The sequence below is a fragment of the Ascaphus truei genome, chromosome 1, assembly GCF_040206685.1.
Source record: "Ascaphus truei isolate aAscTru1 chromosome 1, aAscTru1.hap1, whole genome shotgun sequence".
Taxonomy (NCBI): domain Eukaryota; kingdom Metazoa; phylum Chordata; class Amphibia; order Anura; family Ascaphidae; genus Ascaphus; species Ascaphus truei.
This window is the reverse complement of record NC_134483.1, coordinates 452,700,706-452,728,239: the sequence shown is the minus strand read 5'-3', so window position 1 is coordinate 452,728,239 and position 27,534 is coordinate 452,700,706. Positions and strand designations below refer to the sequence as shown.

Here is a 27,534-nt window from a genome sequence, read left to right as displayed (position 1 = left end):
AAACAGAAAAATAAGCTAGCCAAGTAATGCACACACAATCGCATGCACATTGAGTGTTTAGTAAATGTTCTGGCCTGTATTATTTTGGGATGTCTATGTTATTCTGCAGCACATGTATTGCAGTTGCAGACTATGCAGTATTTCTGGATGAAGCTTATATTGATTACTGATTGCATAAATAGCTGTATGTTTTTTGCTGTTTTCTCAAAAAAACCAAGCTTTTTAATTGTTGCTTAAGATACTACGTTGCAATTGTTAGGTTTTATATGTAGCACTGTTTCCCCTCCCCCCCCCCCCAGTGGGAGATACACAGCCTTTGCTACCTTGTGTGTGGTGCAATACCGGTTAGGGTCAGAAGAGCTGAGCTGATCTATGGTGGTATGGAGATCGGGACAGGCTTAGGTTCTTCCTCTGGTTCTTCTCATGGTGCTTGGCGCCTCCAGCAGTAGTGGGCTCCAGGATTTTCGGAGGTCAACCCCCACTATTGCATTCTTTCCCCCTCAGCCCAAGGACTGATACTCAGACTAAGGTATATTAGAACAGGATCTTTATTGGCTGACACTCACTGCATTTCTTCATCACAGCGGTGCATGGTCTCAGAGGTCCCAGACCTTTGGATGATGAAGGCCCTGATCTTACAGGCCTTTGTGGCTGAATCTGATGTTCCCTCAACCAAAGGCTGGGGGTGAGCACGCTCATCCTGCCATAGGAGAGACTCACAGCTCTCTGCATCATCTCTCTTCAAGAGCTTAATCAGGACTCTGACTAACTTGGTCAACCCCTCCTAGGAGAATCAAGAAGGGGCGAGCTCATGGTCTATACCTATCCTTGGTAGGCTTACACAGGCCATGAGTCACCACCTTACTTCTATCACTCATAAGAGGGGCATAATTGGGGTCAAGAGCCCATAGATTAAACCTGTTACTGCCTGCAGCTAACAGGACTTACATAACAGGGATAACAGGGGGAAAGAAAGGTATAATGAGACATAGCCTGTTATATATTTTTTTTACATTGCTATACACTGGTGGTAGGCAACATGGCCTTGAGCCGGGACCGGCTGGGAATTTTGCGGGGCTCGGTGTGTGGGACGTTTGTGGGACCTCTTACGTTGTCAGGCGTGGCATCTCCTCAGCCAACTAAGGGCTTCATGCAGTAAGTAGCGATAAGCCCCTTATCGGAAGCTTATCGTTAAAAAAAGCCTACTGCAATTCAGTAAGCCCTGATAAACTGGTGGTAAGAGCAAAAATCGCCATATTTTTTTGGCCGGAAAAAAAACGGCAGACGCTCAACGATACGCCACTTTTCGGCCACTTTCTCAAACACGCTCAATTCTATAAGCCCCGATCAGCTTATCGCAGCTGATTGCCACTTTAGAATTGCGATTTCCTCTCCAAATCGTCCAACCACAAAAAGTTGGCAAGGAGGTGGGGAGAAACGGTGATGAGCGGCAAGACAGCACTTAGAAAATAAAATGCATGTTTCCTGCATCGGATTCATGCCGGGGGTCTCCGAAGCTGATACCCATTAATATTAGCACCGGAGACCCCCAACATGAATCAGATGCATGAAAAATGCATTTAATTGCAACTTCATTACCCTAGCGGCTAATGCTAAGGCAATGAAGGGGTTTAACACTCGTGCCAGGCTTATTGTGGGTGAAGGTGGTATTTGGCCCTTGATGGGTGTTTAGGCCTTGCGGAGGGTTAGCGGGTGGACTAAACCCAATACACAAGCCACTCCCTGTGCCCCCCATACTGTAAAACCATGATTTATTTTTTTACACACAATTAATACCCAAGGCCGACGGGTCCCCGGTGGCTTGATGGGTGTCCGCAGGTCCCACAGTGCACACCGGGGGGGTACCCACAGGTGTCTGGGGGCCTCCGGGTTGTCCCCGCCAGGCTCCATGGGCCTCCAGGTGGTCCCCACGGGTGTCCGTGGGCCCCAACAGGGTCCACGGATGGTTACCGCGGGTGTCTGAGGGTCCTTGAGTCGTCCCCATGGGTGTATGGGGACCCTCGGGTGGTCCCTGTGGGTGTCTGGGTCCCCCACAGCTGTGGGGCCCCTGGTTCTTCCCCGCAGGTGTCCCCGGTGGGTCCTCAGGTGGTACCCGTGGGAGTCTGGGGGTCCTTGGGTAGTACTCGTGGGCGTCCGCTGGTCCTCGTGTGGTCCTCGTGTGATCCCCGTGGGTCCCCGCAGGCCTGAGGTACCAAAAAGGGCACATGGTTTTAACAGCCAATCAGATGGCTGTTGAACCAGTTCCCACCCAAATGTGACGTTACAAGCCATATTTGAGGTCATGACGCCTCATTTAAGCCCAAGAAGAGGACAAGACAACATCGTGTTGTGGATCTACCATTGGGTTTTTGGATTGACAGATGAAGATAGAAGATATAGAAAATTAAGAAATAATTACAGAAGAAGATAGAAGAAGGTGATTGAAGAGAAAAGAAAGAAGCATTTGGGTACCTGATCCGGATCTTCATGGCGGATGGCATCGGATGCAGTTTCTGGCCTTCGCAATATGTGAGCTTCCTGCTTCCCTGGGAGTTGGAGGGCCAACGCTTCTAAAGGTAAGTAAAATATTGAATGTATGTAAATGTATTTTATTTTTTTTACAGGTTTTTCGATTGGATTTTTTTTTTTGGTAATTCTTTCATTGCACATTGACTGATAATGTATGAATCTGTACCACTTTGAGGTACAGATCAATACATTATTAGATCAATAATTATGTTTTAATTGCTTGCTTTGTATTGAGGGTGATTTTTTTCTATGTGTGTTTATTATGTGGATGTAATTGTTTGTCATTTTGCTGCATTAATGTTAATTTTTTTGGCGATTGATTTTCTTTTTTAATTAATGATGTCTTGTGTTGGGTAATGCTTTTAATGGTTGTTTACCCAAGTTGTTTTATTAATTAATTGCTTTGTTGGTTAATGGTTAAATTAATTAATTGTTGTTTAGCGGAGTTGTTTTATTAATTAACTGCTTTGTTGCTTAATGGTTGAATTAATTCATTGTTGTGTTGGTTAGTGCTTGTATTAATTGCATTTGTTGGCTACTGTTTTAATTTATTGAATTGGGGTGTTTAGGTGTTTTGGAATGTTTTATTATTGTGTTTTTTGGGCAATAATGTATTTTGATTAGGGTGCACATTGAGTGCTATAGTGGCTTATCAGACCCTTATTATTATATGGGTATGATGTACCACTATAACAATCAATGGGTACAAGGTGGGTATAGTGGGTCTGGGTTGGGTGGTTAGGCCTCCCGGGTGGGTTAACCCCTTAATTACTATAGCGGTTAATAACCGCTAAGGTGATTAAGGGGTTAGGGGCCATTAGAATGTATTTTGCTATATATTTTTCTGGCTACGGAGGACATAGACCTGTAGTATGCTGACGAGGACGCCCTTCATATTGCCAGGGGTAAGTAGAACGTATTTACTTTATTTATGCTGGCTAATGTTGTGTTTATTAATGGGCAAATAATCTATTATCCATATCTGAATAATAGTTATTTTGCCCATTACTGTACTGTGTTTGGGGTGGGGGGTGTATTGATATAAATGTAGGCCATGCTTTATATTTTTTAATACAGTATTGGTACCTCAGGCCTGCGGGAACCCACCCGTTATGGGGTGTCGATATCTCCTATGCATTTAAATGTCCCGATCACGTGACGCGGGAATCCAATGCACAGGAGATACTGGCACCCCATAACGGGGCCTGTATCTCGGGAAGCAGGGGGTCCCCAGACCTGAAACCAACGTGGTTCTGCTCCGAAGACCCCCTGCTCATCTACACTAGTCATAACATTTAAATGTAAAAATATTTTTTTCCGGCGATTTTTTCGCAGAGAGAGGCGGATCTCTCTGCAGCAGATAGAACTCATCGGGTGAGCCCTAATCGGAGGGCAGGTCCTATCGCCGCCGGCAACTCGCCATGTTTGGAAATGTTGCTCTCACTGGTATTCGGGCCTTCCTGCATACTGTGTTAGCAACACTGCCAAAAATGGCGATTTAAAAATCCTGGCGATTTCTTTTTTTTCCGGCCTTTACTGCATGAGACCCTAAGCGTCATGATACCATGTGATGCCATGATGTCAATTGATGTCACATGGTCATGGCAACACCATTTGACGGCACGGCGCGATGATAATAGGATGCTGTAGGAAGAGATGCCGCAGGACAAGGTAAGAGGCACTTACAGATGCCCCACACTCTCTCTCCCTGGCCATCAGTTTTATTGTTGTGGGTAAGAACGCGCAGCTCGGTGGATTGGCAATGATAGAACCACCATCAAGCCTTGAGCACTCAAAAGGGCCATGGGTAGGAGCTTCTCCCTGCCCCTCATCAGCTGCTTAATGCTGGTGTGCTGATGAAAACTGCCCCACTCTTCTCCTTACGCTGGGAACTAGTGATTAGCACTGTCATTAGGCGGCCGAGGGAGAGGGAACGAGCTACAATCTACTGTACACCAGCAACATCTCCACTCCATCTACACTGGGGAGCGAGGGAGAGCACGCTGCAGGGGCGGTTGAGGGCAGCAGGAGCTGTGTTCCAGGTGAGCGCAAACATTTCAGTCTGCGCCCCTCTGCCTGCTCTTCCCCTTGCTCATGCCACCCCTCCATACCAGAGATAAAGTAAATGAGTTAAAGAGGCCTAGCGCGCTCTCCCCGGTATTTCATTTAAATGCTTTGGGGAAGAGCGTGGTACCTCTAAGTGCAGCGCCCCCACAAAACAAATCTCGCGCCCCCCCCCAGTTTGCGCCCCTGCTGTATACTATAGCAGGGGTGCTCAAACTGGGGGGCATAAAATTTTTCAGGGGGTGCGCAGGCGGTTGCAGAGGCCCCGCGCTCTTCCCCCAGGCATTACAATTAAATGCCAGGGGATCACTTGAGGCCTCTGGAACCTCAACTTACCTTGCTTCAGCCGGCATCTGGAAGCGTTTCCATGGCAACGTGGTATCAAATGACACAGCAGGGTCATGCGGCATGGCTTCACACTTGCGTTGCCATAGCAACACAGTGTCATATGACGCAGCGGCTCATGTGACCTGACGTCACATGACCCCGTGTGGCATTTGACACCGCACTGAGCAAAGAGGGGGGGGGGGGGGCGCGAGCACCGGCGGCCAAGAGGCAGGGGAGGCGCAGGAGCAAAATTTTGCGCACTCCTGTATTATAGTAATATAACAATAGAAAACAATATGGGAACACTAGCCAGCAGATAATTGAAACACTTTATCTACAGACTTCTGCTTTCATGTCTTGCTTGATGTCTTCCTGATGTTACGTACAGGGAACCGGTGTGTATGTATAGTATACCTTAAAAATAAATATTAATGTAACGGTATTTGTGACTTGGCCTGACCCCCCCAATCTCACATTGGCCCCTGTGGTCTAACCAGTCCCCATTACAGTGTGATAGTGTCTGGTGGTGCACCTGTTGGCAACAGGACTCCTGAGTCTCCCGCATGATGGTGTGTGGGGATTGCCAACCCTGGCAGGCAGCTGAGGTAGTGTGCTTGAGTCCTACCTAGATCCAGTGCAGCGCCTCCACCTCATCAGGATCCCGGCGTCCGCTTGGGGATGAGTCTGATGAGGAACTCCTCTGTGGTGCTCCTCTCTGTGCAATGACTTCACACTTGCACACGAGAGTGTTGTTAATCAGATGCATCTTTATTTGCACGTTGGGCCAACTGCCCTCCACAATGGGGTGTATTCAGCCCTCCATGGTTCAGCTGCTTCCCTCTGAAAGGTTCCTCCTTTTCTAATGGAGTTGCTTCCACCTCTCCCCTAAGGAAGATTCACCAGCTCCTCTTTGTCTGCCTTGTGCTGCCAGACTCACAGCTCTGCATCAGACTACTGCAACAATGTTGCAGACCTCCATGTGCCTCTTACTGAACAGAGGCAGCCAACAACAGGAACTTCACTAACTTTTGGCAGTGCTGTGTCTTATATCACTTAGGAACAGGCACATCTCTGATGTCACTAACCGTGGACACACAGTATGTTGTCACTTCCTATGGGACATATAACACCTCACCAGGGTGTGAGGGCAAACCTCCATGATAACTACTGGCATTCCTGCATACTTACCAGGTTTACTGCCAGCATGAGAAAGAGATATGTACACCAATTTTACACATGGCTACATTCTCCCCCTGGTGGAACCCAACGGCCCGGCTGGGATCTAAATTTGCGGAACCTTCCTTCAGGTAGCACTGCAAAACATAACAACACACATTACAGTACATATCTCTTTTCATCATAAACATAACAGATACATCCTAACGTTAGAGGATAACAACCCGGATTACTCCCTGATGGAGTATCCATTACTGGTATTACCATACCCTCTTACGGTGGCTTGCACACAGCATGGTCCACTGGGCTTAAAGCAGCAATGCTGTAACCCTCTGGGTGACACTTCTCATCTAGCCCGCCAGGATCCCAATCTTCTTCCCCTGATCCTTCCTCCTTATCAGTGCCATATCCCCTATCCTCTGCCTCACTCTCCTCCATAAGGGGTTCAGGGACATACGGGTACTCCAACCAGTGGGACGCCTGGTATTTGGCAATAATGGCCCTCTCGGCCCGGCTTCACCGGGTTAGCTCAGCATTCCCTGCCCGTCCAGGCAGCACCCATGATAGGGGCTCATCAGGGTCTACTGGGTCTGATAGGATGTCAGGACCCATGGGCTCTATTTCCTTGCACTCAATTTTGAACCACCTCTCTCGTAGCTCCCTTTCCCTCTGCGCGGGTGGGAACTCTCCTACTTCCCACCTGTAATCCACTATATCCTTCCTTCGGACAAGGAATCGCGTACGGTCCATCCAGGCCACATAGCCCTCAAATAATGGGGCCCACCACCGGGTTTCTTTACCTTTCTCTGACTCTATTGAGTCCCCTTCCTCTGCATCCCCCCAAGAGGATATCCCCGCGGTTCTTTCCGAGCGAGACTTGGACCATGGATATGATCCCGGTACCTTTTCCTCTGCCGAATCGGTTACATTAGGCACCCACCGGTCCATCGATGCCATACCCAGTTGCCCTCCACCCCTGGAACCCCCCTCTGAAGCGTAACTGTTCAGTCTCTCCCCAGTCCGTTCCTCACCGGTTCCCTGGGACCCTCCCGACATTCCCAAACTGGACGTGGACCCACGGGAAAAGGTGACTGGGACAGGGGCTTTATCTAGGGCATGGGTTTGGGCGTAGGGACAGGTAATGGGCATCCACGGGGTTCCGACCCGCTCTCTGCCTTCGGATAGTCCCGTATCATTGTGCGGACGTGCCGCTGGTTGGGCCTCACCCGTCTCAGCTCTCCTCGCAGCCTGCCAGCTCTGTGTTGACACAGGTGATCGGGAAGAACTGCCCGATCGCCGAGGCGTTGTGGTTCTCTCTCTGGTCATTCCGCTACCTCCGCCGGAAGTGACGTCATCACCGGAACCGGATACTCCGCCATCTTGCGATGGATCCCCATGCGGGATCTCTTCCTCCACAACGACATCCGCAGCCGGAAGTGATGGTTCTGCTCTCCGCTCTGCTCGGGCCTGGGCTAGGCCTTCCTCCGCCGTTGCCACCACCAGCGCCTGGGGAGGGTAAGGATGTATCTCACTGCTCCGTCGGCTCGGGATGGAATCTTCTCCTCCTTCCGCGCTGTAAGTCACCACGGCCGTGGGACTCCGCCTCTCGGGTTGGTTCTGCACCGGCGACACGAGAATCCGCTCCGCCGCGTCACAGGTAAGTGCCGGTTCTTTTCCCGCACCGCTGTAGTGGTCCGCCGGTAGGCGCATCACCACCGTCGTTAGGGTGGCTTGTTCCTCTTCCGAGGAGCCGAACTCCGACTCGGGGAGTGGCACTCTCGCAGGGGACCGACGGTGAGGTTCCGGGTTCTCACCGCGGTTGTAGACCCCTCTCTCTTCAGGCTCCGTTTTGATCATTAGGAGCGATGCCCATTCTCCGGGATCAACTGGTTCGGTGCAGGCCGCACGCGGGGCTTCAGCCGTCAGCATGGCTGTGTCCGCCCCCGCCTTGACTACCAGGGAGCATCCTGGCAATGAGTAGGGATATACCCCAATGTCCATCTCGCTCTTTGTTGTGCTGGTTACGGGAGACACTTTGCACAATGGTCTCTCCTGTTCACCAGCTCACAACTGTGGGCCAGGAAGCTCACACCCAGCTCCTCCCTCAGACAACTCGGGTCTTGCCTGGCAGAGATAGAGACCCCTCCCCCTGGTGAATATTTGGGGAGGGTCCCACAAGTTAATTGGATGTCCTTTAATTGAGGCCGCACCTCTTTCAGTCCTAGAGGGCACGGCCTTAGCTTTCACGCCATACCCCCCATCAGGGCGGGGCTCACCTGTTGGCGCCGCTCTCGGCCAACTCCCTGCAATTTTTGCATTTGCAGAATTTTCTGCAACTGGCCCACGCGGTCTCCCAGGGAAGCGGGAATCGCCATTTTGGATCGCTCTGCCATCCATATTCGCAGCAGCTGCAACTTCATATTCCTCTATCTCATCCATTAGCCTACTCAAGGACAGGGGGTCACCCCGCATCCAGGAGCATCGCATCTTGGCCACGACAGGATGGTCAGGTCTCGCTCCTCTCAGAATTTGATCACAAAAGTACGCCTCCACCTCAGTGGCCTTAATACAATCCCCCTTTCGCATCTCCCGTAAGGCGATTCCAATCCGCAGGAGGAACCCAGGTAGATCCTCTCCGTCTTTCTGACGAAGACTGAAGTACCGCTTCATCAATTGTCCCATGTCCTCATCACACACAACGGACTGATTGCGCATTACTACTGACTCCAACGCCGTCGCCATCTTGCGTTGCGGTGTTTGTTCTGATTGTATATGGGGCTCCGCTCTGCGGGGCAGCCACCACACCGATACAATAAAGATTGCCCTGATGCACCACCACATGTGTACCTAATGTAGGCTGGACTCATGTATGCACTACCTCAGGCTAGGCTCACTCTCTCAGTGTCTGCTGTGACTCCTTCCTCCCAGTCTGTGCTCCCTATGGTAAGTGATCTGGAATGGGCTAGAGTACTCTGGCTCTTCCATGCAGTACTTGGGGCGTCTACCTGTCTTGGTTAGCCTAGCGCAGACCCTCTCCAGGATTCCTGACCTCGTTAACAGGCTATCCCTTCTGGCATCCTACCAACTAGCACTACCTCAAAGTGACTCGGTCAGCTATAGCCCGGCTCCAAACCCCTCACTCCTTTCAGGCCCCTAGGTCGTCCCTGCGAACCGACAATACCCCGTCAGCCCCTTGACCACCCCTAGGTCCGTCCCAACGCAGCACAAAGTGGCAGCAGACACTCTCCCTGTTTCCCAGTGTGCCTAGCTAAAGCCTGTCCTGTTGACAGGTCTGATCTCAGCAGCTCGCCTCCAAATGTAACGGTATTTGTGACTTGGCCTGACCCCCCCAATCTCACATTGGCCCCTGTGGTCTAACCAGTCCCCATTACAGTGTGATAGTGTCTGGTGGTGCACCTGTTGGCAACAGGACTCCTGAGTCTCCCACATGATGGTGTGTGGGGATTGCCAACCCTGGCAGGCAGCTGAGGTAGTGTGCTTGAGTCCTACCTAGATCCAGTGCAGCGCCTCCACCTCATCAGGATCCCGGCGTCCGCTTGGGGATGAGTCTGATGAGGAACTCCTCTGTGGTGCTCCTCTCTGTGCAATGACTTCACACTTGCACACGAGAGTGTTGTTAATCAGATGCATCTTTATTTGCACGGTGGGCCAACTGCCCTCCACAATGGGGTGTATTCAGCCCTCCATGGTTCAGCTGCTTCCCTCTGAAAGGTTCCTCCTTTTCTAATGGAGTTGCTTCCACCTCTCCCCTAAGGAAGATTCACCAGCTCCTCTTTGTCTGCCTTGTGCTGCCAGACTCACAGCTCTGCATCAGACTACTGCAACAATGTTGCAGACCTCCATGTGCCTCTTACTGAACAGAGGCAGCCAACAACAGGAACTTCACTAACTTTTGGCAGTGCTGTGTCTTATATCACTTAGGAACAGGCACATCCCTGATGTCACTAACCGTGGACACATAGCATGTTGTCACTTCCTATGGGACATATAACACCTCACCAGGGTGTGAGGGCAAACCTCCATGATAACTACTGGCATTCCTGCATACTTACCAAGTTTACTGCCAGCATGAGAAAGAGATATGTACACCAATTTTACACATGGCTACATTAATAAATAATGGAATCAGAAAAATGTTTCCTAAAAGGGGACAACTACACCGAAAACTGACATTTTGTTTGCTAAATCTGGTGGTATTTCTCTGCATCAGGCAAGCTATGCACCTGACCATCCTATTTATAAAATAGTGTATAGTTTATTGCACTTATATAATTGCTACTTCGAAGTGTGGTTCAAAACAGTGTTTTAAGCAGCAATCCTGCCTACTCATCTTTTGTTTCTTCACATACTGTAGATGTTTTTTTTACAGAATTTGAACCAGAAATTATGGAACTAAACTGCACTATTTTTTAGCTCAGGGAACCACTCCACTTTGTTGTGATACTTAACGTTTTTCGGGTGTTTGAGCTCCGATTATGGAATTCAAAATGGCACTAAATCCCATGGTCTGTAGGGAAGCTTTCTATTGCATTGGAATTTTAGTGTGAGGCAAAGTGAGTCTTTTTAAGTGAGAATATATAGTTAGACTATAGTTTGACTAGAGGTTGACTAGAGGTTAACTGGGGACTGGATCTACTGCAAACTCTTCTACATAAGGCAACAAACAGTGAGCTACCCTGACCACAATATGATCTCATGCTTGTTAGCCTGCACACTTAACCCCCCACCCCTTTACAACTTATTTTACTGCAGCCTCTCCCAACACTGACGGCACACAACTGCCCTCAACCCCCCCCCCCCCCTCAACCCTCACACACTCAACCCACTGAAAACCCTGAATAGACCCTAGCATTGCAATGCAGCAAAACATTTGACAAGGAAAAGGCACACCTCTGCTGTTTAGTCTGCACACACTCACTTGGTTCACAACAGCTCCATGCAGCCTTATCTACCTCTGTGATAATTAACCTGGTATGTACCTCAACTTTGTTCTTTCTCGTGCCTCATGGAAATGTTACTCTTTCTATCCACTACAAACTCCTCCCTCCTGGCCCACACCCAATATCACCATACACCCTGGATTTCTCAACCAGCACACCAACCACTGCTCAATCTAATGGAAAACACCACAAATTTACAACTTGCAAACAACTACTCAAATTTCTACTCATACTATTACTCTCTTTAGCAGGTGATATTGAACCTAACTCAGGCCCTCCCTTTTCAACTCTGTCCCATACCCCTGAGAATTTTCCTTTTATATTCCAAAAAGGTCTATCTGTCCCCCATACAAATATCTGGAGCCTGCTGCCCAATCTGGATGAACAAAGAGCATGGTGCCTCACATCGTTCTCACAGAAACATGGCTAACCCCTAAAACTCCTGATGCAAATATTGCCATTCAGGGATACTCCACCTACAACCCTACAAACCACTGGTGTCTTAGAACAGCGACATACCCTGAAGTGATCAATATATGACGTTCATCCGAGAAAGTTTTGTTGACATCAATTTAGTACTCACAATTAATGTGTCCATATTGGATCCTCTGATCGTCCAGAGCTCTTTATAGGTGTGCTAATCGCATACCTCCAACATAGAACAAAAAGAGAAAAACAAGTGATGTACTGCCTCTAACGCGTTTCACACCCAAAACTTTGGAAGTGAAACACGTGAGAGGCTTTTTTCCTATTCCTGTTTTTATACCATGGCTCCTGTTCAATAAATATTTTTTCTACTTTATTTGCTATCTAGCCATGATTTATCTTTTTGCTGTACATCGCTTGTTTTTCTCTTTTTGTTCTATTTCGGTATTGAATGGAAACCAAACAACTGCTTTAAACATCTGCTTACTGCTGTCTTGGGTAACATTTGCTATGCTGCAACTCCTAAGCAAATCTCTAGGAAATGTATTCACTTAACTTACCCAATACAACTCTCTGCGATATTAGATGTGTACTTCTTGATGATGTCTCAGAGAATGGAAGCCAGATGTCCAGCAAGTCTGATGGCAAAGTAGTCAGTCTATTGCTGGACACATCTAGATAGGTGATATTCTTCAGGTACCTGGCAGCCTCAGCAGGAATACTCGTTATCTTGTTGTTATGCAGGTCCAAGGTTCGTAGGCTAGGCATTTCCACCAAGGATTCCCATGGGAAAATCGACATTACGTTTCCGTCAAGACGTAATTCATGCAAATTCTTCAGATTGTAAAAACTGCTTGAGTCAATGCTAGAAATGCTATTGTAGGTCACCCAAAGGTATTTTAGATCAACCAGGTAGTAGAAAGCTTCAGTGGGAATTCTTCTTATAACTGTCTTTTCTACTCGAAGCTTCACAGTGTCAACAGGAACATTGACGGGAATGTCAAACATATCAGGATCATTACATAGAACAGACCTAACATTAAAGAATACATTGAAAAATACAGAATTGTAATGGATTGATTGGAATGTTTCAATCAAGCAGATAAACAGTTAGGTGTGTGTGTGTGTGTGTGTGTGTGTGTGTGTGTGTGTGTGTGTGTGTGTGTGTGTGTGTGTGTGTGTGTGTGTGTGTGTGTGTGTGTGTGTGTGTGTGTGTGTGTGTGTGTTTTAAAGGACAATGCAAAAAAAAGTTTTAAAAAAAACCATATTGCTAACTCATGTAACATTTATTTGGGGAAAATGTTTTGACTATAAATGCTTTTATTAATGTGAACAGTAAACAATATTTCATTATTAGATTAAATTATTCAAATACATTCTAGGTGCAAATTTGGGGATAAACATAGCTGAGTGTTGATGTATTAACAAAATCTATACAGATATATGACATATATGAATGTCGCAAACTACAGATGCATCTCATGAGCTTCAACCATTATAAACAGGAGCAAGACAATAGGGATTATGCATAAAAGTGTGATAAAGCCGATCATGGCGCTGTCTCACAGAATCACCAAACAATCGCAGTTCAATGAATAACCCCCAATGGCTTAAAACACATGGTGGGTTATTTACTAAATGCAAAACTGGATCAAAAGCAGTGCATACAAAAACAACACAATATTTATCAATGAAAAAAATCACATAGAAAGCAATGAGATGTTTTATCTTTAACAAATCTGGTGCAATTCTTTTTTCCCCCAGATTTGCACCTGGGACGTTTTAGTAAATAAACCCGATTGTGCTGATGACCAAACAACTGAAGCTACATGAGATACAAACTAAACAGAGAATGATGGACGGTAACTTTCCACACTGAGCTCCGATTAATCCACACTCAATGGGGGGGTTGCTGAGATAAATAATATACAATGGTCCACCATCGTATACCTGTATATTAAATAAATATATAGAGCAATAACATGTATATATGTATATGTGTGTGTGGGGGTGTGGGGGTGCTATGTTGCATGACTAAAAAATACATACATACCTTGTTCCCGTACCATCACTTCTTCCGTAGAAAATACAACTGCATTGTGAAGGACAAAAACTATCAAGTTTACCAAAATTGAGGATTGCAATATACAGATAAAGAAACAGATACATGGCTTCCATACAAATATAATGAAGTCAGCCAATTTTTAAAACCTTCATTGTCCTGCATTTGTGAGATGCATTCTGACAAAAGTAAACCAGAATTGTAGACACTCATTTAGTAATAGCAGATTACATGGGATTAACTGAGATCTGTCGTTACTTAACCTTGAAATGTATTCTTCAAAGGATCATGGGATCACAGTCTGCTATACTGTATATTGCTGAAAGACAGGCTGCATTGAGATAGCTTGCAATGGAGATATGCTTTGACATGTAGGTTCCCTTTTGCGAAAGGGCAGGTCCCACAGTGAGAGTCACAAATGAAATCTTTCCATTCACTCATCTTCAGTCAGCATCTTATATTCAAAATGCACATAAATGCTTAGTTTTTAGCCCTAGGACTGTATATGACCAGCACACAGAATTGCAATAAATCATTTTAAATGTAATACATAGAAACACCAAAGGCCATATTTATTAACCTTAAGCGGTTAGGCATCTTATGGCCTATTCTTCTGACAGCTTAACTCTACTTAGTTAATATGGTCCCAAATGCTTTACTTTTCGGTCACCAGAGGGACCGTCCCCAGAACTGTATGCTGCTGGAATTTTTTATAAGAAAAATTATTTAGTGGGTCTAATGCAGGGGAGGCCAACTCCAGTCCGGAAGGGCCACCAACAGCTCAGGTGTTCAGGATACCCCTGCTTCAGCACAGGTGGCTCAATCAGTGGCTCAGTCAGAACCCATTCTGACTGAGCCACCTGTGCTGAAGCAGGGATATTGTGAAAACCTGACCTGTTGGTGGCACTTGAGGACTGGAGTTGGCCTCCCCTGGTCTAATGTGTAACTGAGAGTTGTACATATATATTATTCTTCCTCTAGATCACGATTGCTTTTGTGTGTGTGTGTGTGTGTGTGTGTGTGTGTGTGTGTGTGTGTGTGTGTGTGTGTGTGTGTGTGTGTGTGTGTGTGTGTGTGTGTGTGTGTGTGTGTGTGTGTGTGTGTGTGTGTGTGTGTGTGTGTGTGTGTGTGTGTGTGTGTGTGTTAATGCTTTCCATTTTTCTAGCATCATTGTATTTATTGTATTGATTTGTATTGTATCTGAACGATTTTCCCTGCTTGAGTCAGGTCACAATTTAAAGAGATGTTTATATAATGCAAGTGGAAGGGTTACAAATAAATAATTTTCCTGGAATAAAATGAATATGACTTTTCACCTAAAAGTTCTCTTCACCAAACTCACTTTATTTGTTCCCCTTTGCGGTCACAATGTCAGTTATCTTGACTAATCTACTAAATCAGACATGTACACTATAAATCAGTCTATTCAATTCATTTTGTTTTTAATCTTTTTTTTAAAATGTTTTTAAGTATCTGACCATATTAACACCGTCATTACCTTGTGGACTTGCGTTGTACGTCCAGATTTCTGTCACCCTGGAACCCTTATTAGTTCATGCACTTTTTCTGGGCAAGGCCTTTTCTATTGCAGATCGCGATCACGCTAACCATGATCTAACGTGAAGGGTCTGCAGAAGTGAACACGAAATGCTAAAGAGGGCATGGTTGAAGAGGGGCAGGACCCTCCGGCACAGAACACAGAACATAAAACACAGACAGAGCTTTTAGCTTAACATTTTGACCATTTTATTTAATAGATATCTATACATATATATTTAGGCACTGTACCGTGTATAAGTTTCACTGGATGTGCACTGAGCTCTGTCTGTGTTTTATGTTCTTTCTCTGGTTTTAAATATATATTGCCATGCTCAGTAGCACTTCTCTGTGACACTTATATGCTTATATATATGTTGTGGTTATTTTGGGGGTTCAATATGAGCTTGTAGGTGTCCTGTATGTTTTACAATTCTTGTTCAGCTAGTCTTTGCTGGAGGGTGGCAACCTCCTACCTAATTGAAGCTCACCCCCTCCCACATTTAAATGGTTAAAAGCTCACTCCATAGCATCTCCCACTCTCAGGGGAACTTACTTGCTTGCAGTATGATTGTGACAAATCTAATACAGAGTGCTTTTCCTGGTAATGTACAGGTTAATAAAAGCTTCAATCAGACTTAGAACTATGCTACTAATTTTGACAGATTTATTATAAATCATTCTTCCTGGTAATGCACAGGTTATTAAGAATTTATATTAGTGTTAGGGACCCTTGAGATGTGGTCTGCCGTGTAGTGGCTCAGGGGCTTACAACAATTTGGCCAAAATATTAAACTAAAAGACCATTTTATTTAATAGATATCTATACATATATATATTTAGGCACTATACCGTGTATACGTTTCACTGGATGTGCACTGAGCTCTGTCTGTGTTTTATGTTCTGTCTCTGGTTTTGATTGTAAATCGTTGCTTTAGGAACAAGCATGCTTGTTAAAATAGAATACAAGAAAATTGGTCTTTCAAAGTTGTTGTTTTTAAAACAGAAAATGCTAAAAGTATTTTTTCTTACTACAGAACTTATTTATTAAAAAAACCCACACATGCAGGATATTGCCTGAACTGCAGCTTTAATCTGGTCTGTAACTGTTGCATACGCCTATAACATATATTATCTTTAACTGTTCATGCAATGTCTTTATATATAATATATAACCCTGCTCACTTAATGTAACCATCTATTTGTAACCATACAGTATATTGTCATCATAACTCTGTGCCCAGGACATACTTGAAAACAAGAGGTAACTCTCAATGTATTACTTCCTGGTAAAACATTTTTATAAATAAATCTAAGAATAATACTCTTCTTAAACTATACAATTGTGTTAACAATACAGCAACTAAGGGGCTAGCTTGCATTTTAAAATACCTATTTTTCTGTGTCTCCTATGAGTTCATTTAGGATGGACCTGGTCTGTGTTTGTGGGGGCATAAAAAGCAGAACCATGTCAACAGAGAGCCAACAGATGATAGTATACAGATATTGCTGTCTGCCACGCCTATCTTCAATGGAACCTAGTTATTGATACTCTCTGGCCAGAGCTACAAAATGTAAGATAATTAAAATATGATGTGCTTAACAAGGATAAGAAATATGGGTTTGCAGCTGGCAAAGTCAGATGTATGTAAAAATACCAAATATGAGAGTAATAATATCAGAGTGAACATGTCAGATATGTGTTTGCTCCCTCAAATATTCAAATTAGCCTATCAAAATAGGTGCCCACGTGTTTATTTTAATCAAACAAAATACAATGGTGGGGGGCATTATTCTAGGGGTTATAGGGAGAGAGTTATGTGGTATTTTATATTCTGAATGATATAATTTAAAAATCATCCTCTACACCAGGCCTGCACAACATGCGACCCCCTTCAACCTCCCCCCCCCCCTTCACCTCCCTTCACCCCCCTGACTCGGTAAGGACAGGAGCGCGCTCCAGCAAGTAGGAGCGTGCTCCAGCAGTGACCGTGCTCTCCACCCCCCCCTCCTCTCAGCCTACTCCCCTCAGCCTGCTCCAGCAGGGTGACGCGCTCTAACAGTGTAGCGCGACCCGGAACTTCCGGGTCTGCTGCTAGAGCGCGCATCCCTTGCACTTCCCTGGCCCCAACTCTGTTGTTGCTGCCGCTGCCGCTGCTGCTGCCGCCTGACATGTGAGGGGGGGTGGGCTGCTGACATGTGAGGGGGGGGTGGGCTGCTGACATGTGAGGGGGAGTGGGCTGCTGACATGTGAAGAGGGGGTGGGCTGCTGACATGTGAGGGGGGGTGGGCTGCTGACATGTGAGGGGGGTGGGCTGCTGACATATGAGGGGGGTTGGGCTGCTGACATGTGAGGGGGGGTGGGCTGCTGACATATGAGGGGGGTTGGGCTGCTGACATGTGAGGGGGGTGGGCTGCTGACATGTGAGGTGCAGGGGGGGGGAGTGATGTGAGGTGCAGGGGGGAGAGTGATGTGAGGTGCAGGGGGGAGAGTGATGTGAGTTGCAGGAGGGGGCAGAGTGATGTGAGTTGCAGGGGGGGGAGAGTGATGTGAGTTGCAGGGTGGTGGAGAGTGATGTGAGTTGCAGGGGGGAGAGTGATGTGAGTTGTAGGGGGGTGGAGAGTGATGTGAGTTGCGGGGGGAGAGAGTGATGTGAGTTGCAGGGGGGGGAGAGTGATGTGAGTGGCAGGGGGAGAGTGATGTGAGTTGCAGGGGGGGGAGTGATGTGAGGTGCCGGGGGGAGAGTGATGTGAGGTGCAGGGGGGAGAGTGATGTGAGTTGCAGGAGGGGGCAGAGTGATGTGAGTTGCAGGGGGGGAGAGTGATGTGAGTTGCAGGGTGGTGGAGAGTGATGTGAGTTGCAGGGGGGAGAGTGATGTGAGTTGTAGGGGGGTGGAGAGTGATGTGAGTTGCGGGGGGAGAGAGTGATGTGAGTGGCAGGGGGGGAGAGTGATGTGAGTGGCAGGGGGAGAGTGATGTGAGTTGCAGGGGGGGAGAGTGTCATATTGAGGGGAGGGGGAGAGAGTATCATTGAGAGGAGGGGGAGAGTGTGTCATATAGAGGGGAGGGGGAGAGTGTCATATTGAGGGGAGGGGGAGAGTGTGTCATATTGAGGGGTGGGGGAGAGAGTGTCATATTGAGGGGAGGGGGAGAGAGTGTCATAGTGAGGGGAGGGGGAGAGAGTGTCATATTGAGGAGAGGGGGAGAGAGTGTCATATTGAGGGGAGGGGGAGAGAGTGTCATATTGAGGGGAGGGGGAAAGTGTGTCATATTGAGGGGATGGGGAGAGAGTGTCATATTGAGGGGAGGGGGAGAGAGTGTCATATTGAGGGGAGGGGGAGAGAGTGTCATATTGAGGGGAGGGGGAAAGAGTGTCATATTGAGGGGAGGGGGAAAGAGTGTCATATTGAAAGGAGAGGGAGAGAGTGTCATTTAGGGGAGGGGGAGAGAGTGTCATATTGAGGGGAGGGGGAGAGAGTGTCATTTAGGGGAGCGGGAGAGAGTGTCATATTGAGGGAAGAGAGACATGGGGGGGGCTGCTGACATGGGATGCTGACTTGTTGGGGGGATGCTGACATGGGATGCTGACTTGGGGGGGGGCTGCTGACATGGAATGGGCTGGGGGGTTGTGGAGGTGGTATTGTGTGTTTGATGTGGAGGGGGGTATTGTGTGTTTGATGTGGAGGGGGGTATTGTGTGGGTGAGGGGGAGAGATGGGGGTATGAGAGATAGATGGGGAGTATCGTAAAGGTTGATAGTGAGGGGTTCTGGGGGAGATATGAGGATGATGATAATGATTTAACCCGTGCGGCCCAAATTTTTTTTCCTTGGAGCAGTTTGGCCCTTCTCACTTTACGAGTTGGACAGGCCTGCTGACATGTGAGGTGCCGGGGGGGGGGAGTGATGTGAGGTGCAGGGGGGGGGAGTGATGTGAGGTGCAGGGGGGAGAGTGATGTGAGGTGCAGGGGGGAGAGTGATGTGAGTTGCAGGAGGGGGCAGAGTGATGTGAGTTGCAGGGGGGGGAGAGTGATGTGAGTTGCAGGGTGGTGGAGAGTGATGTGAGTTGCAGGGGGGAGAGTGATGTGAGTTGTAGGGGGGTGGAGAGTGATGTGAGTTGCAGGGGGCGAGAGAGTGATGTGAGTTGCAGGGGGGGGAGAGAGTGATGTGAGTTGCAGGGGGGGGAGAGAGTGATGTGAGTTGCAGGGGGGGGAGAGTGATGTGAGTGGCAGGGGGAGAGTGATGTGAGTTGCAGGGGGGGAGAGTGTCATATTGAGGGGAGGGGGAGAGAGTATCATTGAGAGGAGGGGGAGAGTGTGTCATATAGAGGGGAGGGGGAGAGTGTCATATTGAGGGGAGGGGGAGAGTGTGTCATATTGAGGGGTGGGGGAGAGAGTGTCATATTGAGGGGAGGGGGAGAGAGTGTCATAGTGAGGGGAGGGGGAGAGAGTGTCATATTGAGGAGAGGGGGAGAGAGTGTCATATTGAGGGGAGGGGGAGAGAGTGTCATATTGAGGGGAGGGGGAAAGTGTGTCATATTGAGGGGATGGGGAGAGAGTGTCATATTGAGGGGAGGGGGAGAGAGTGTCATATTGAGGGGTGGGGGAGAGTGTCATATTGAGGGGAGGGGGAGAGAGTGTCATATTGAGGGGAGGCGGAAAGAGTGTCATATTGAGGGGAGGGGGAAAGAGTGTCATATTGAGAGGAGAGGGAGAGAGTGTCATTTAGGGGAGGGGGAGAGAGTGTCATATTGATGGGAGGGGGAGAGAGTGTCATTTAGGGGAGCGGGAGAGAGTGTCATATTGAGGGAAGAGAGACATGGGGGGGCTGCTGACATGGGATGCTGACTTGTGGGGGGGATGCTGACATGGGATGCTGACTTGGGGGGGGGCTGCTGACATGGAATGGGCTGGGGGGTTGTGGAGGTGGTATTGTGTGTTTGATGTGGAGGGGGGTATTGTGTGTTTGATGTGGAGGGGGGTATTGTGTGGGTGAGGGGGAGAGATGGGGGTATGAGAGATAGATGGGGAGTATCGTAAAGGTTGATAGTGAGGGGTTCTGGGGGAGATATGAGGATGATGATAATGATTTAACCCGTGCGGCCCAAATTTTTTTTCCTTGGAGCAGTTTGGCCCTTCTCACTTTACGAGTTGGACAGGCCTGCTCTACACCAGTCATAAATGTCACAAGAGATTGATGAGTGGGAGATCAGACACACCCACAAATGGAGGGCTTATTTTTGTGACAAAGGCAAAGTTTTGAGCATAAAAACTCCTTAATTGGGTATCAAAACTAGAATTCAACAGAGGAGTGTTAAGTTTATAACACTTGATTTCTCATAAATCCATCTCTTGACCTCTTGTAGTCTGCTAGGTGGTAATGTATTAAACGTTGACTATTTTTGTCATTTCTATGTCTTTGCAATATTCTTTTTCTGTAACCAAGCACTGTACCACTTTTCATATATTTCATCTAAATGTAATAAGTCCAGTCTTTAGGCTCTAATTGAACCTCTAATTGTACCTTTTGAAGAGATTAATCACATATTTTGACACATTTTGCTACATGTTTTTTTTTGTGTGTTAATTACATAAGTTTTCTAGTAAACAGGAGGCCAGGGACTCCTAAAGTAAGTCCATACATTATTCTTGGTATTTGCAGCATATTCAGGTGTAGTGTGACGGTTTTAGGGAAGATAGTGCTCATTTTAAGGGCCCTGTGAGGTTATAAGTGAGTTAGCGCGAAAGCTGGCGGTTTTAACCCCTTCTCACATGGACATAGGTGTGGCATTCGTGACAAATACAATACTAACAAGGTAGTGACTTGTATTTTATAATGTCGGTATGCTGTTACTGCAGAATGCTGTGTATATAAGGATAGATATATTAAATAAAACTAGAATAAAAAAGGAGAATGATGAGAAAATAACTGACATTTTCATTAATTCCAATTTATTAAACTTGGGACATGGAAATGAGTACGCATAGTTTCACCAAGAACCACATACTGTAAACAAATGACTCAAATACAACCTGTGCCACTGACAAAAGTCACACTGGTATATATTTCTTGTCTGTGATTGCAGTAATACAAGCCCTATCTTACAACACAGCATAAAAACAAGAAGGAACGACTGATTCAGAGCTAAACTTGAAGGAACGTACTGATATATCTAGAAACCAACTTTAGAATCATCGGGCGTCTTTTGTTGACTTGGGTAAGAGGTCTTATGGTGTCAGAATGCTTTGGGAGACACTCATTGGGAAATGGTTGTCGAGAGTCATTTCCTGTCGTGACTTGCACCGCACCATGGAAATTATCGCTCTTCTGAACCTAGGGGTAGAAGTAGAAATATGAACAAATTAGATGCAACGGTATGTATATACAACAAGAGAAAATCCTTATTCACAAGCCAAAATACAGAACAGAAGTAGGAGGTGTTAGAATTGTGTTTTTCAAAGAGATCCCTCAATGATTCCCTGCAATTTTCAGGTCCTTTGAAAATTGTACCAAATACAGAAGCATTTACAATGCCTCTGATCTCAGACGCGCAATTAGCAGAAGTGGATTTCCCATTAGGCCTGCTAGGCCCCAGCGGCAAAATGTTGGGGCGGCAAAATGTTGGGTCAGCAAAAATTTCCGCCCTAAATGCATTTGCCGCACTCTTGGGCCTATCAGGCCTAATGGGAATGCACTTACATGTGTCGGCTGCCTCCTTGCTGCCGCCCCCTCCATCTCCTTCAGAATCCCAGCGTCAAATGACATGACGTCACAGGGCGTCTCTTAGTCATGGAAATGTGACATCATGGCAATGTGACGTCTCGTTCATATATAGAAGTACATGCACACCGCTAATAGGTGCTGGATGGGGGTACTTATCTGCCAGTGCGCTGTGTCCAGGGAGGTCCAGACATCCCAAAGGTTATCAGCAAGGAAATGGAAGCAGGCACACGGTCTTTCTGAGGGTGCAATTTATTGTGCCACCAAAAGGTCCAACGTTTCGGCAAAGATTGCCCTCTCCTTGATAAAGGCAATCTTTGCCGAAACGTTGGACCTTTTGGTGGCACAATAAATTGCACCCTCAGAAAGACCGTGTGCCTGCTTCCATTTCCTTAATGTGACGTCTCGTTACCATGGCAATGTGATGCCGTGATAACGTGCGCAGGGATTCCAAAGGAGATGTAGGGCGGCAGCAAGGAGGCGGGCGACACATGCAAGTGGAATAAAAAAAATGAATCAAAGTGACTGCCGCTCCATAGGAAAAAATGAAACGCGTGGGAGGAGAGTGCTCTCTGTTTGCACATGTTTTTTATATAGTCTGATAAAGTGCTTTTAATTCTTCGCGGCTGGCGAGTTTTCCCCATTTTTTCCTATGGAGTGGTAGTCACGTTGATTCATTTTTTTGTTCTGCTTACCTGTTCCTATTGAAGAGACACCGCCGGGGGGTTTATGGAGGATCTATGCAGCACCGAAACACTCCGGCTGAAGCAAGGTAAGTGTTGCAGGGGCTTCACATGATACATAACTTGTGGTAGACCGCTCACCAAATTTTAATAATAAGTTTTGTTTTCAATCAAAGCACAGCCGGAGCAGGGGAATGGTAATGATACACAAACACAAACCAGGAGATCACAACATTTCCCAACGATCCCTATTTAGTTGCACTTCAAGGCTGCTATCATGTATAGGGGTTAAATACTCCCTGACACAATGTCTAGTTGGCTATTTAGGGTACACAAAGTAACTGCTCCCAACACTGTAGGAGGACAGTTGCCACTAAAAGCCTATAATGGCCAAAATAATATAATGTTATTAAACCATAAAAAACGACACATACTCCAATAATCATTAAAACGGGTGATATAGTAACACTAACGGGGAACAGTGGGTAATCCACTGTTGTCCGTTGGTGTTACTATATCACCCTTGCCACTAACAAGTCCTTGTATAAATGAAGTCGTATATCACCTTATAGGTTGCTAAACATATAGAAATCGTATTAAGATTTATTTACAATGAGTGAAATGCAGAAATGAAAGGGGGTTGATAAAGTATTGGTACTGTATTTAATACAATTTCATGCAAATCTGTGTGGGTCATATAATAATCACATAAATACAAATAATTCAATATCAGGATGTTTAAATAAAAAAGTAGATTTATTTCATACAACCTAGTACCTGCACACTTGAAACACTGACTATATCAAAAACAGCAGTTTGCTTGTTCTGAAACATAATGAAAGGGGTTTGGTTATGTGTGTCTCAGTACCTGCTCCAATCAACGATTACAGTATATCTTAGTATAATCATTAAAGTAAAGTGACCTAAAATTGGTGTAATGTACAGTAGGTTGCAAACTGACGTTTGGCTTTCCATTCCATACAATAAATCATGTAATGTGTGTGTGAGGAGGCTTACTTTTTATTTGCAATGACATATATGCAAGGATTGTAGAAGGTTGAGGACTTGGCAAATAGAGGAGCTATGATGGCCATAGCTGGAGAGATTTGTCTGGGGTCTCCAAAGGATGACCATAAGCATACAATGGAATAAGGGGACCAAGCCACCAGAAACATTACAATCATCACGACAGACATCTGAAAGACAAGAGAAACATGCTACACTGTGCAGTTTACCAACGTGAGAATAACAAATACATACATATTATTGTATCTGTGATATACAATATATTTTTTGCAATGTCAACTGACTTTTGTGAATTAAAAGGTAGAGAAATGTGTTGCACAAACAACAAAGAATTACTTTTTTATTTTTTTTATTTTGTAAATTGTAATATTTAATTGCCTTTTTGCAAACCTGTAGAATTGCAGTTTGAGATGTGACTTTGTGTATTTTTTTACATACATGCGCATTTTTAATGAAACGTGAAACCAGGAACCATGTCACATGCAGCTGGAGAACAGTAGGCTAATGGTTTGAGGATGCTTTTATACTCAAACTTGAGTCCCGTTGAAATGTGTCCCAGTAAGAGCTCACTTCTCATGATTTAAAATAGGTTTACTAGATTTTCACATTTAGGCTTTAAAACCTCAGTCAATGCATCAAGTTAGAAAATGCCAAGAACTATGTAGTCTAGAAGAGAAATTTGTAAGAAAAGAATGGTGCCATGATTCCAACGATGCAGCCACAAAGGCAATAAATTAGTTATGAGGACATTTATTGTCATTCAGCTTAGAACTGACTTGCAAGTCCATCCAAGGTCCATAATATAAACATCGGTTTAGGTTTCACTTTGAAAATCCACGTATTGGTATCTCAATAAAAAGTGTTGTTGCATATTGTCTGTTGCCCAAACATTACTACTTATTTACCGCACTTTGAACCATTCTATGCATGAAACATATTAAAGGGGCAAACCCTTCTATGACCAAAGTAAGCCTATGCCACAGACATGTTTAAGGAGTAAACTCACGTTTAACTTTGAACTCTCCCTCCCTCTCTTCTCTAGAAAAATCCCTATTTCAGTGTCTGGATGGGAGTAACGCCAGAGTTAGTATGTAACGTTAACCTTAATGGAGCTTAGTGAATATCATTTAGGCTCATTAACATATAATTAACAATAACAGCATTAACAATAACCTCAGGCATTTAACAGGAGTAAGTCCTGTTTAACAACATGTTTTTTGCAGTAGTGAATACTGCGTCATGATTAACATGCCGGAAACTTAGGTTAACCTTGTAGGGTAACAGAGTTTAATATATCTGGCCCATGATGCGTTGAGACTTGGAAGGGGTTTGATTTCTTCTCCCCGGTGGTTTGATGTTGGTGGTGTATGTCCCAGCAAGTCCTTACACAGCCACAACCCACCTTATCTTTATTGGCTCTCTGATAAGGATAGGGTAGGATTAAGGAAAAGAAAACACTTGATTGACAAGCACAGTATAGAGGCTCTTAAAAATTGTTATTTGTAACTAATTTCCCACAAAATTTAAGGAGACAGATTTGCTATGGCATTGTTAAACTGGTTTAGAGAAGCCAATTACACTCTTAAATGCTTTAGAAACCGTTTTCTGGGTGGCTACGTGAGATTGCACTGAACATACAAACATTTTCGCACACAAAGTTTTTTTTTTTTTATCCTTTTACGTAAGTGGCTCAAACAACATAGACACAAAAAATGCAAGCGATTGAATGGTAATGCTCCACCAGCTATTGACTTACTGAATCTTGTCTATTAGAAATTTGCCTGAGAGAAAGATGTTTGCCGACAGCTTGGCTCTGTCAAAAGCTTCTAGTAGCTTTCTGGGTTAAAGCAGCAATACTACTTTCCAAATTTTAAAAATATTTATATTATTTTGATATGCGAAGCATGTGACAATGTATAATTCTACATTCTTACCTAAGTTGGCAATCGTTTGCTCCTGTTATAAGTCTGTCAAAATCCTGATGTTGTGCCTAACATAATGGCTGCTTCAGTCAGTGTAACTCATCAGCTACAATGTATTCTTATAATACTACGGCAACATTATCTATTGTTACAGTTTGCAGCTCAAACTGCTGGATATATTTTCAACAAATTATCACAAAACAGGAAAGTGTTACACAGATCTTGCACTGCTGGAGAAGTCAAATGATGCTTTAAAAGTAATTAACAATGGCATTAAGAGTTGAAGAAGAAAAAAAACAGTCACTATTATCTATGGATAATGGACAATGGATTTTTTTTAATCCTTAAGATGTCACGTTTTACTGCTTTAATGTAGAAAGTCCAATTAGCCTATACCTGTAGATACAGTAGTAATGCATACCTTGCCACTTATCTAAACGTGTCATAGTATTAAACAGTATTGGTTTAATTAAGTTGACATTTCATATTTATTAAATAATACCTAGATACTTTTCATATTATTATCCATCTTATGTTGTCAATTTTCTCGAGGCAATATTTACTCCCATCCTCTTTCATACATTACTTCATTTTTATTTATCTTTTTCAACTTCCCTTACCTTTGTCACGTCTGCTTGATCTGACCAGTCTGTGTTGCTGCTATTTCTCCCATAACCTTTCATTGTGCGGGACACGTTGTAATAACAGTAAAACATCACCATCAGCGGCATAACAAAATTTACAGCAACCACACTCATCGTGTAGGAAACAAAAGACCTGCATGGAAAGCAATGCAGCACATAATAATAATACAGTTACAAGTAAAGTACAAACAGCAAGCAGAGTAAAAAAGCTCCACGTAGGGAACTGCAAACATCTCATTAATTCAGAGCCGAGTTACCTTATCGCCACTCTGGCCTCTAAACTTAAAATGTATACATATGTTTTTTTTTTTTTTGTCATTATTTGATTCAGGGAAATTCTTGGTACCTGAGATATTTGAGTCTTGGGGACGCTGCCCACACCCATGTGATCGCTACACCCAGCAATCACGTGGTTGAGATTCTGGCACTCAAAGGGTTACAAAGGTGGAGGGTGAGGGGGGGGTCCGAGCACTGTGAAATTTCACGACTTTGGCTGGATGCTAATAGATTTTGGGTGATTGAGATATATTTGTGTGGGGGGGAGGGGCACCGTCTGTAACCTTTTCATTCATAGAAAAACTCATGGATCCAATTATAAATCAGCCAGTATAATTATTAATCCAATGAACAATCTTATGTCACAGGGTAATAGCTTAGGCCAGGTCCACCACATATTGAGGGTAAATATCTCACTACAATCCCTCCAACAAAGTGGAGAATGTATCTGTCTCACTGAATAGTCTTTCCGGGGTGAGATACCACCTAAGGCCTCAGACATGGTGGCATTCACAGCGCTGAGCAGCGCTAACGCTCATGCTCTCCTGCTCAAGCAGGAGCTTTTTGTGTCCCTGCATGAGCGTCAGCGTGCGTGCTTGTGAGCCGGGTGGGAGCTGGGCGGGAGGCGGGGCTAGCGTGACACGTCACGGCGCCGACGTCACGGACTGCCATTGGCTTTTGGCGGTCACGTGACCGGCCCTGCGCTTCCCTCAGCGGGAAAACTTAAATTTTGATGTCGACTGCAATTCCACACGCCTCCGCACGCTGTGGAAGCGCCGTCTAAAGCCGTGATGATTCGGATAATGTTTCCCCTCAGCGCGGCTCAGCGCGGGTCAGTACGGTCTTTTTGACTATGGCCCTGGCCCAAGGCAGGGTTGCGCAAAGTTTTTGGCGTGTGCCCCCCTGCCTGGGAGCCCCAGCATTTGCGCCCCCCCCCCCGGTTAGAACTTGGCATCAAATGATGCTGCGGCTCATGTGACGTCACATCACATGACCCCACAGCGTCATTTGACAAGTTGTCATGGTGACACGTCACGTCACATGGCCTCACGGCGTCATTTGACACTGTGTTGCCATGGCGACGCATTGCCGAAGAGCCAGCTAGCAGCAGGTAAGGGACGTTACAGAGGCCTCACGCCTCCCCCGGCATTTAATTTAAATGCCTTGGGGAAGGGTGTGGGGCTT

The 27,534-nt window shown here is 45.6% G+C and overlaps 2 protein-coding genes across 2 annotated transcripts in view; both read right to left on the bottom strand.

The window, feature by feature from the left end:
• Positions 1–13,743, bottom strand: part of LRIT3 (leucine rich repeat, Ig-like and transmembrane domains 3) — a 32,735-nt gene extending 18,992 nt beyond the window's left edge. The window contains exons 1-2 of the mRNA XM_075617157.1: positions 13,537–13,743; positions 12,044–12,516 (exon numbers count right to left, since the gene is read on the bottom strand). Coding sequence (XP_075473272.1) covers positions 12,044–12,516; positions 13,537–13,661 — 598 coding nt within the window. The 5' untranslated portion in view covers positions 13,662–13,743. The remainder of the gene's footprint in view (positions 1–12,043; positions 12,517–13,536) is intronic.
• A 7,264-nt stretch (positions 13,744–21,007) lies between these two features.
• RRH (retinal pigment epithelium-derived rhodopsin homolog) overlaps positions 21,008–27,534 on the bottom strand; it is a 42,573-nt gene continuing 36,046 nt past the window's right edge. The window contains exons 5-7 of the mRNA XM_075617156.1: positions 26,050–26,206; positions 23,499–23,677; positions 21,008–21,411 (exon numbers count right to left, since the gene is read on the bottom strand). Of these exons, the coding sequence (XP_075473271.1) occupies positions 21,306–21,411; positions 23,499–23,677; positions 26,050–26,206 (442 nt within the window). The 3' untranslated portion in view covers positions 21,008–21,305. The remainder of the gene's footprint in view (positions 21,412–23,498; positions 23,678–26,049; positions 26,207–27,534) is intronic.